The following is an 11,257-nucleotide window of genomic DNA, read 5'->3' on the forward strand; positions in this document are numbered from 1 at the left end:
TACATATGAGGGGTACATCCTACAGCTCTACATATGGAGGGTACATCCTACAGCTCTACATATGGGGGGTACATCCTACAGCTCTACATATGGGGGGTACAGCCTACGGCTCTACATACGGGGGGTACATCCTACGGCTCTACATATGGGGGGTACATCCTACGGCTCTACATATGGGGGGTACATCCTACGGCTCTACATGGGGGGTACATCCTATGGTTTGTTCGTGTACATCATGGGGGCAGGCGTGGTGTGGGCTGTCATGAAGGTGACCAGCTTCCTGCGTGTCTTGATCTCACGAGCCATCTGGCACCAGGAGCAGGACAAGCACCAGCAGACCGTGCAGCAGTCACTGAAGATGGAGCCCTGTGTGGAGAGGAGAAGTCACTGGTCACCCTGCGTCCAGTAGATGAGCGGAGGAGGGGCTCGTCTTACTGTACAGTACACACTGCCCTCAGACAGGCCGGGTGGCGGCTGCCACTGGGCACCGAAGGGTCACCTGACTTAAAGGGGTCCTCTCACTTCAGATGCAGTTAATACCCGGCACTTACTAGTGTATTGGGATTCTCCATGTTGCCTCCTTTGCTGGCTGGATTCATTTTTTCCATCACATTATACACTGCTTGTTTCCATGGTTACGACTAGAGATGAGCAAATTTCATATTTTGAAATTCGTTCGCGCTTCGTTTACTGGTAAAAGGTGAATTGCGTTATGCATTCCGTTATCCATTCCGTCATAATAGAAGTCTATGGGCTGCAAAACGGATCCGTCCTGTTTCCGCTATGCTGGAGTCCTCTAAAGGCGTTCCGTTATACATTCTGGTCCGTGGTAACGGAATCCAGAGCGCAATTCACCTTTTACCAGTAAACAAAGCTGAAATTCGCTCACCTCTAGTTACGACCACCCTGCAATCCATCAGTGGTGGACGTGCTTGCACAATTTAGAATAAAGCGCCGTCCTATGTGCGCTCCCACGGTCCGGGCCACCAGACTTTCCCCTATATTGTGCAAGCACGACCACCACTGATGGATTACAGGGTGGTCGTAACCATGGAAACGAGCAGTGTTAAGGGCTCATTCAGATGACCGTATGATTGGGTCCACAATTTTGCAGAACGGGAGCGGACCCATTCAATGTTTCAATGGGGGCACAAAAGATGTGGACAGCACTTCATGTTCCGTTCCGGGGCCCCGCAAGGAAGATAGAGCGAGTCCGCAGACAAGAATAGTCATCTCCGTCATAGTGCCGGCCGTGTGCGCTCCGCAAAACGCTACGACCGTCTGAATGAGCCTTTAATGTGATGAATCCAGCCAGCGAAGGAGGCAATATGGAGAATCACAAGACATTAGGAAGGGCCTGGTGTTACCGCCTGCTGAGGTGAGAGGATCCCTTTAATGGTCACAAACTCCCAACCAGGACATGCGGATACATACCGGGATCTTATGGCGCTCTCGGACGGCCGTCCTCATTGCGAGGGAGATAATGGGGAAGTCACTGCTCATGTGCTCGAGGAGCGGGAGGCACAGGCACTCCCCGAAATCATTCACCGTGGAACACTGGAAGCAGGGGAAGCACCAGAACGCTAAGCAGCCTGTAGACAGGAGGAGGACAGGGGTTATACTACATCTACAACACCACCATCATCAACAAGGGGCGGGGCTGTGACTACCTCTCAGCATGATACACAGGCAGGTTGTCAGCAGTAATAGATGTTCCTGTAGTATAAGGTGTGTGATCTCATGTCTGATCACATGTCATTATATCAGTGATGTCATCAGCAGGGGGCGGGGCTGTGACTACCTCTCAGACAGGATATACAGGCAGGTTGTCAGCAGTATTAGATGTTCCTGTAGTATAAGGTGTGTGATCTCATGTCTGATCACATGTCATTATATCAGTGATGTCATCAGCAGGGGGCGGGGCTGTGACAACCTCTCAGACAGGATATACAGGCAGGTTGTCAGCAGTAATAGATGTTCCTGTAGTATAAGGTGTGTGGATCTCATGTCTGATCACATGTCATTATATCAGTGATGTCATCAGCAGGGGGCGGGGCTGTGACTACCTCTCAGACAGGATATACAGGCAGGTTGTCAGCAGTAATAGATGTTCCTGTAGTATAAGGTGTGTGATCTCATGTCTGATCACATGTCATTATATCAGTGATGTCATCAGCAGGGGGCGGGGCTGTGACTACCTCTCAGACAGGATATACAGGCAGGTTGTCAGCAGTAATAGATGTTTCTGTAGTATAAGGTGTGTGATCTCATGTCTGATCACATGTCATTATATCAGTGATGTCATCAGCAGGGGGCGGGGCTGTGACTACCTCTCAGACAGGATATACAGGCAGGTTGTCAGCAGTAATAGATGTTCCTGTAGTATAAGGTGTGTGATCTCATGTCTGATCACATGACATTATATCAGTGATGTCATCAGCAGGGGGCGGGGCTGTGACTACCTCTCAGACAGGATATACAGGCAGGTTGTCAGCAGTAATAGATGTTCCTGTAGTATAAGGGGTGTGATCTCATGTCTGATCACATGTCATTATATCAGTGATGTCATCAGCAGGGGGCGGGGCTGTGACTACCTCTCAGACAGGATATACAGGCAGGTTGTCAGCAGTAATAGATGTTCCTGTAGTATAAGGGGTGTGATCTCATGTCTGATCACATGTCATTATATCAGTGATGTCATCAGCAGGGGGCGGGGCTGTGACTACCTCTCAGACAGGATACACAGGCAGGTTGTCAGCAGTAATAGATGTTCCTGTAGTATAAGGGGTGTGATCTCATGTCTGATCACATGTCATTATATCAGTGATGTCATCAGCAGGGGGCGGGGCTGTGACTACCTCTCAGACAGGATATACAGGCAGGTTGTCAGCAGTAATAGATGTTCCTGTAGTATAAGGTGTGTGATCTCATGTCTGATCACATGTCATTATATCAGTGATGTCATCAGCAGGGGGCGGGGCTGTGACTACCTCTCAGACAGGATATACAGGCAGGTTGTCAGCAGTAATAGATGTTCCTGTAGTATAAGGTGTGTGATCTCATGTCTGATCACATGTCATTATATCAGTGATGTCATCAGCAGGGGGCGGGGCTGTGACTACCTCTCAGACATGATACACAGGCAGGTTGTCAGCAGTAATAGATGTTCCTGTAGTATAAGGTGTGTGATCTCATGTCTGATCACATGTCATTATATCAGTGATGTCATCAGCAGGGGGCGGGGCTGTGACAACCTCTCAGACAGGATATACAGGCAGGTTGTCAGTAGTAATAGATGTTCCTGTAGTATAAGGTGTGTGATCTCATGTCTGATCACATGTCATTATATCAGTGATGTCATCAGCAGGGGGCGGGGCTGTGACTACCTCTCAGACAGGATACACAGGCAGGTTGTCAGCAGTAATAGATGTTCCTGTAGTATAAGGTGTGTGATCTCATGTCTGATCACATGTCATTATATCAGTGATGTCATCAGCAGGGGGCGGGGCTGTGACTACCTCTCAGACATGATATACAGGCAGGTTGTCAGCAGTAATAGATGTTCCTGTAGTATAAGGTGTGTGATCTCATGTCTGATCACATGTCATTATATCAGTGATGTCATCAGCAGGGGGCGGGGCTGTGACTACCTCTCAGACAGGATATACAGGCAGGTTGTCAGCAGTAATAGATGTTCCTGTAGTATAAGGTGTGTGATCTCGTGTCTGATCACATGTCATTATATCAGTGATGTCATCAGCAGGGGGCGGGGCTGTGACTACCTCTCACACAGGATATACAGGCAGGTTGTCAGCAGTAATAGATGTTCCTGTAGTATAAGGTGTGTGATCTCATGTCTGATCACATGTCATTATATCAGTGATGTCATCAGCAGGGGGCGGGGCTGTGACTACCTCTCAGACATGATATACAGGCAGGTTGTCAGCAGTAATAGATGTTCCTGTAGTATAAGGTGTGTGATCTCATGTCTGATCACATGTCATTATATCAGTGATGTCATCAGCAGGGGGCGGGGCTGTGACTACCTCTCAGACAGGATATACAGGCAGGTTGTCAGCAGTAATAGATGTTCCTGTAGTATAAGGTGTGTGATCTCGTGTCTGATCACATGTCATTATATCAGTGATGTCATCAGCAGGGGGCAGGGCTGTGACTACCTCTCAGACAGGATATACAGGCAGGTTGTCAGCAGTAATAGATGTTCCTGTAGTATAAGGTGTGTGATCTCGTGTCTGATCACATGTCATTATATCAGTGATGTCATCAGCAGGGGGCGGGACTGTGACTACCTCTCAGACAGGATATACAGGCAGGTTGTCAGCAGTAATAGATGATCCTGTAGTATAAGGTGTGTGATCTCATGTCTGATCACAGGTCATTATATCAGTGATGTCATCAGCAGGGGGCGGGGCTGTGACAACCTCTCAGACAGGATATACAGGCAGGTTGTCAGCAGTAATAGATGTTCCTGTAGTATAAGGTGTGTGGATCTCATGTCTGATCACATGTCATTATATCAGTGATGTCATCAGCAGGGGGCGGGGCTGTGACTACCTCTCAGACAGGATATACAGGCAGGTTGTCAGCAGTAATAGATGTTCCTGTAGTATAAGGTGTGTGATCTCATGTCTGATCACATGTCATTATATCAATGATGTCATCAGCAGGGGGCGGGGCTGTGACTACCTCTCAGACAGGATATACAGGCAGGTTGTCAGCAGTAATAGATGTTCCTGTAGTATAAGGTGTGTGATCTCATGTCTGATCACATGTCATTATATCAGTAATGTCATCAGCAGGGGGCGGGGCTGTGACTACCTCTCAGACAGGATATACAGGCAGGTTGTCAGCAGTAATAGATGTTCCTGTAGTATAAGGTGTGGACCTCATGTCTGATCACATGTCATTATATCAGTGATGTCATCAGCAGGGGGCGGGGCTGTGACAACCTCTCAGACAGGATATACAGGCAGGTTGTCAGTAGTAATAGATGTTCCTGTAGTATAAGGGGTGTGGACCTCATGTCTGATTGTCACGTCTGGCACAGGTAATATCATGGCTTATGATGCTGTATGGGGGAGGGGTATACACTGTGTCTGATGTTCCCCTTTAAGCCATCACTTACATATCCCCATGTCCTCACAGCAGTCACAGATTCCTGAGCTCCAGTCATTTCTGGACATTTGAGTGACTGTTGTCACCATATGGGGGACCGGCGCTGGCTGGATGGACACGCTCTGCATGATCTGTAAAGATAGAATATATATGTATGAGGCGGGAGCTCAGTGCTGCCCCCTGTCAGCAAACACCAGCAAATGTTACTGGAATCTGTAGCACAGTCGTCTAGAAAAGTAAGTGCCCCCTCCCCATCCCGTAAAGTATGGACATTTTTCTGGCATGTGCATCATCATTTCCTCCTCACAAAATTCACAGATCCACCAATTCCTGTTGTGAAATAAACAATAGATACGGTGATGAGAACCTTGGAACCTTATTTCTGGTTTACTGTCTATTGGTGAGATGTGTGGTCTCTCCTGGATCCACAGAGATCAGTCCTTCCACATTCAAGAAGAACCTCTACAGGTGGGAAAGACTCCAGATCAGGCTGTCCCAGGAAGGTCAACTGGAGGACATAAGATGCTGGAAGACATCTGTAAAAAGCCAGAACTTCATCTGAGACCTAGAGGAAGCTCTCACTGCTTGAACACTGTGTGTGGATTAAGTTAAATGATCAGGACTGACATTCTGCTGTTTGGCCACAAGATGCTGCTGTTTCTTAAACACAGCTAAAGACTGCAGATATTTAAATATTCAAAGGAGGTGGGGTTTTGAACACTTGTTAGAAGAAGCAGCAGCTTCCATCTTAGAAGCTAGCTGAGACTGAGGAGCTGTGTGTGAGCAGAGAATCCGATGGATCCAGGAGAGGACTCCTCAGTGACCACAGCTGCAGCTGAGTGAAGCTTATCGTTGTCCAAGACCCAGATCCTGTCCAGGGAAAGGAAGAGTGTTTCCAGGAAGGCTGATAAGAGCTGAGGAACAAAGCTGCACCCTGCGGAAATTCATGTTTGCTGGAGAGACTGGTTGTTCGGTTCTGAGTTGTCAGTAGATAAAGAGCAGACCCGGGTTGGTAAGATCGTGCACGCACCTCACTGCAGTGTTGGCGCCTAGAGACTGAGACCAGGCCTGTAGTTAGATGGTTATTGTTTCTGCTTTGTGTCAGGTCTAAAGCGTTGCTACTGGTACTACAAGGACTCCATTACTAAAAGGGACACTGCACATTTGAGATTTGATAAACACCCCCACGAAACCTATCCAGTTCAGCATTTTGCTCTGGAGTAATAATCAGGCACGTGCTACCGGACTAGTTATTGGAGGGGGAATACAGAGCACAGTAAGATTGTAAACTGTTGTGTTGCACCGCAGGCTAACACGTACTAAGCACCCAACCAATTGTTCGTGTTTGTTTCAGGGTAATAATAGGTACGGCGAGGCAGTTTTAGTTGCGCCAGTAGGTAAATTACCGCAAAACTTCCACTGGCATCCACCAGGGGCGCCATGCTGTGCAACACAGGGGTCTCAGCCTTCGGGCTGGGTGTATGTAAATCTATTTTATGTTCTCAGCTTTTGTGGTTGTGTTTATTATCACGTGTTAGTAAAATTTCGTTTTTGCAAAAGCTGGTGGTGGAGTTGTCTTCCTCATTCATGATTTCGCTGTATCCTGGGGAGCCCAACCCGGTACACGGCTTACAAGGTCACAGTGTAGGAGACAACCATTAGAGAGAAGGGCACACATGACATTTACATGGGAGATGTCAGAAGGCGACCACCATTGTCTCAAGAGGACTGGAACATGAGATGCTGGAAGATGTCTCTAAAGAAGAACTTCATTCCAGGACATAAAGGAAGCTCTAATCACTACTGAGGTCACAGTGCAGGAAGCGACTATTAGACAGAGGGACACACATGAAATCTACTGTACATAGAGGATGTCAGGAGGAGACCACCACTGTCAAGAAGGATTATCTCTAGAACATAAGATGCTGGAAGATGTTTCTAAGAAGCCAGAACTTCATCTTATACCTAAAGGAAGTTCTCAGCACTACTGAGGTCACAAGAGATGACCATTAGAGAGAGGGACATGCATGACATCTACATGGGGGATATCAGGAGGAGATTTCTACTGTCCAGGAGGCTCAGCTGGAGAAGACAAGATGCTGGAAGACATCTCTAAGCGGCTAAAGATAGGGACGTGGCCGGACGCCGATGAGGAAGGTCACATAGGCTCTGCGCTCCATGCCTCCCTGGCTCCACTTAGCTGAATAAGCACTTACCCCTCCACATTATGGAGAAGAAGAGAGTAGGGAAAGCCTCTAAATCTGTGTCCGAGACCCCGGGGACCCCATAGGCCCACACTGGACGCCTTCCTGGAACGGGGCGCCAACCATGAGGGATCAAAGATGGTGCCGTCACGACAGACCAGGGAGGAAGATTAAGAGGTACCTCCTCCCTCTCCCTCCTGCATAGCGGCGACTAGCCCGCTGGCTCAGAATACAAGGCCGTGCCACCAGCCCTCTCCATCAGGGCCCATGTACTCTCCCTCAGCTCCCTGCAGGCCAACCCACCTGCCACCTCACCACATGACGCTGTTGTGGCAGAGGGAGAGGAGATGGATGACAGAGAAAGACAGCAGGCCACTCTGAGGCCCTTCAGGCCACTCACCAGCCGGCTGACAGAGGATGCTCTCTCTGGGGAGCTTATGCAGCCATCGCCCCACCAGCCCTACCACTCTCCCCTTGCTGCTGAGGGATTCTGCCGTCTCAGTAAAGGACTCTCTGCCATATGAGGGGGTTGCCCTTATCCAGCCATCCCTGGCCGCACTCCCACCCGAGGAAAGCTCCCCCCACCACTATATCGGCCAGAAAACTGCCTCCTTAGCCACAGAGGCATGGGAAGCACAGCGCATCTCCAGACGGGCCGATATGTGCTAAATGTGGGCCACCGCCTTCACCAACTGGAAGAAGACCACAATGCCTCTAGAACGGTGATTCGTTCCCTTTAAGCTCAAACATCCACCCATACCCTTCAACTTCGTGATTTACAAAACCACGTTGAAGATTTGGATAACAGAGGCCGTCGCCATAACATATGGGTCTGAGGAGTACCAGGAACACAAGGGGAAGAAGATGTCCTTGCCACTCTTACCTCAATTTTCAACACTATCTTGAATTGTCTATTAGCTCAACCTATCCTGATGGACTGCGCTCACAGAGCCCTTCGATAGAAGTCCCTGGATGGGGCCCAAGGGACATCATATGTTACGTGAATGACTTCCACTTGAAAGAGGAGATTATGGGTAAGGAACGTTCAGCCCCGCATATGGACTATCAGGTAACTCCCTATATCAGGACTTATCTTGTATCACTCTCCAAAAGAGGAGAGCAGTGAAACCCTTGCTGGACCCCCTCCGCGAGAAAGAAATACAGATGGGGCTTCTGTAACGCCCCAGAGATGCATTGCCACCTTTTACACCCCTTTACTTTCTTTTATGGTTGATGTAACGTCATCATGTGTAATTTTTTCCAGGTCCTGCATAATGTGTATTTGTATTTCTGATTTTGTGACTGTTAAACATGTTATGTACCTGGTCCACCAGCAGGTGGCAGCAAGCTTGGCAGAGCTATGCTACCTAGAGTGGAACCTTCTATTCCATTGTAGCCCCCTCTAGAGAGGGAGGAGTTTTAGTTAGTGAAGTTCAGTTCAGAGGAGTCCCTGCTTGGGGAAAGAAGTAAGTCCTCGTCCCTGCTGGACGAGCCCTGCCAAGGCCAGCCAGAGTACCATCGGCTATGCTGGGTCTGGAGGAAAAAGCATAGAGCCTCATCCAGCAAAGGAAAAGTTCCTTGGATAAAGATATGGAATAAAATACAGATAAAGACAGAGTCAGACTACAGAAAGCTAAGTTCAGCAGAAAGGAAAAGTTTCTATTTAATCCTGTCAGCACAGCAGAGCTAAAAAGAGTAGCCGATGTAGCAGAGCCGAGTGTGTTTGCCTGCCAGAATTTATGCCAAAGCCTGCTGGCAACCAGGATAAAGTTGGAAGATTGTTCCCTGATGAAAGTTTATTTAAATAAAGCTGTTATCAACTTTAACACAAGTCTGGACTCAATTCATTTCATCATCCCCTTCATCAACTATCCCTTCCTCTGCTTCAGACGACAACGCCTGGAGTTCCAGGATATCCATGTAGGAGCACCGTGACACGTGCACAGCCACATCTCAAGGGACATTATAGGCAACCCTTACACCACTCTGGCATTTCTACACCTGGGTACCACCATCACCATCTACTTAAGAGGACTCTGTCCCTTGTTGCTTCAATGCAACTGGTGTCACGAGGGGTTTTGCTAGTAGGGGCAGCTTGGCGCTCTCTGAGGGGAGGCCTCTGATTGGAAACTTTGGCCATAACGATCTACGGTCTTCTCCCTTTCTCAGCTATGGCTAAGATTATGTCTCTAAATGTTAAGGGCCTCAACTCCAATGTGAGAAGGCGCACTACCCGACTGGAACTCCGCAGAGATAATGCTGATATTGTGTTTCTACGGGAGACTCATCTGACCTCCTCGGGGGCCTTCACTTTTGCAAAGCACTGGTTCCCTAGAGCCTATGCAGCTCCGGACCAGCTCAAAATCAGCAGGAGTTGCGATTTTGATATCCTGATCCTGACCATTTCAGGTGGACAAGGAGGACGCAGATCCCTCTTAGCTCGACAGCTGAAGGATGGCTCAGCCGAGTCCACCCCCCCCCCAGGCAATCATTGTTCAGCACGGTACGCTCCAATACCACCCTAAGGTGATTGCCGATTTGTTCCACACCTATTAATCGGCTCTATACTCTGCCCTCTTCAAGCTACTGGAGGAGTTTTTGGCAGTCGCCTGCCCTCTCGGTCCGAGGCCTTAGCTGAACCAGACCATTACGGTGGAGGAAGTTGGGGACATCATCACTGAGTTTCCTAATGGTAAATCGCCAGGCCCAGATGCGCTAATAAATATTTCAAAACCTTTGAGGACTTACTGACCCCGCACATGGCCGATCTGTTTAATGGATTTTTAGTGGGTGAAAAGATCCCCGACACCATGTTAAATTTACACATAACTGTTGTTCCCAAACCAGGCAAGGACCTGGCGGAGTGCTCTAGTTACCGCTCCCTATCAGCCTGTTAAATCCGGACTTGAAGATATTTACAAAACTCTTAGCGAATCGCCTGAACGCTACAGCACTTAATCCAGAAATACCAAGTTGGATTCCTCCGGTTCCGCCAGGCAGGGGACAATACCAGAAAGGCCATTGACCTCATAGACGTGGCGGGCAGGGGAGGGGTGGGGGCCCTATTACTGATCCTCGACGCAGAAAAGGCCTTTGTTCACCTAAACTGGGACTTTATGTTCCGAACCCTGCACCATTATGGCTTCAGGGGTCCCTTTGTGACCACTTTGCGGGGACTCTACTCCTCCCCAGGAACCCGCCAGGGGTGCCCTCCCTCCCCCCTCCTCTACATGCTTAGTATCGAACCCCTGGCTGCCCTCATATGTCATATCCCAGACATCCATGGAATCCCAATGAGAGATAAATCATTCTCCATCTCCCTCTTCTACTTACCCTGACGACCCAGTTTCTCTCCTTACCCAACCTCTACGCAGTCCTGGACCGTTAAAGTAAACTGTCCGGTTCTAAACGTAGCATGGTCTGCCACTACTGGGCTCGTTCTTTACCCTGAGAGCATTGACATTGTTTATTGGAGCATAAAATGTATATGCACAATATATAGATACTCAGGGAGACGGGGGTTGTGGGTGCGGGACGTTTTTCGGTATGTATAATTCTGTTATTGGAGCCAATGAGGATTATTACTTTTAGGGTCGGGTGCCCTTATGAATTTTCTCTTTTTATGTCTTTATTGTATTATAACATAAAGTATCTTTTGATTGATTAATAAATAATGTGGGTCTTTGGAGGTGTTAACCACGGATTGAAGGGTTTGCTTATATCATGATTAAATAATTGTGTTGTGATTTTGTAATCTGTAATATTAATATATGTGTATCATTTTTATGTAATCACTGATTTATTGATTCATTATTTATTTATTATTATGTTGGAATATAATCATGTTATTGTATATATATATATCTTTAATCACACCTTGTAAGTAACCTATTGACCCGTTTCATATATATTTCACT

The 11,257-nt window shown here is 48.0% G+C and overlaps 1 protein-coding gene across 1 annotated transcript; it reads right to left on the reverse strand.

Annotated features, from left to right (window-relative positions):
- Window positions 1-213: 213 nt before the first annotated feature.
- LOC120990595 (cornifelin-like) lies at window positions 214-5,264 on the reverse strand. The gene is made up of 3 exons (XM_040419518.1): window positions 5,147-5,264; window positions 1,435-1,592; window positions 214-366 (listed from the first exon to the last, which is right to left on the reverse strand). The coding sequence occupies exons 1-3, from the start codon at window positions 5,262-5,264 to the stop codon at window positions 214-216; spliced, it is 429 nt and encodes a 142-aa protein (XP_040275452.1).
- Between the last annotated feature and the right edge of the window lie 5,993 nt (window positions 5,265-11,257).

This window comes from Bufo bufo, chromosome 1, assembly GCF_905171765.1.
Source record: "Bufo bufo chromosome 1, aBufBuf1.1, whole genome shotgun sequence".
Taxonomy (NCBI): domain Eukaryota; kingdom Metazoa; phylum Chordata; class Amphibia; order Anura; family Bufonidae; genus Bufo; species Bufo bufo.

What these genes read in the sequence shown, in the direction of transcription:
- LOC120990595 (XM_040419518.1), bottom strand. Translation starts at nt 5,264, where the DNA reads ATGCAGAGCGTGTCCATCCAGCCAGCGCCGGTCCCCCATATGGTGACA. An exon ending in CTGTGAGGACATGGGGATAT is followed by an intron (nt 1,593 to 5,146) that starts GTAAGTGATGGC and finishes TCCTGTCTACAG; the next exon opens with GCTGCTTAGCGTTCTGGTGC. An exon ending in GAGAGCGCCATAAGATCCCG is followed by an intron (nt 367 to 1,434) that starts GTATGTATCCGC and finishes CTCTCCACACAG; the next exon opens with GGCTCCATCTTCAGTGACTG.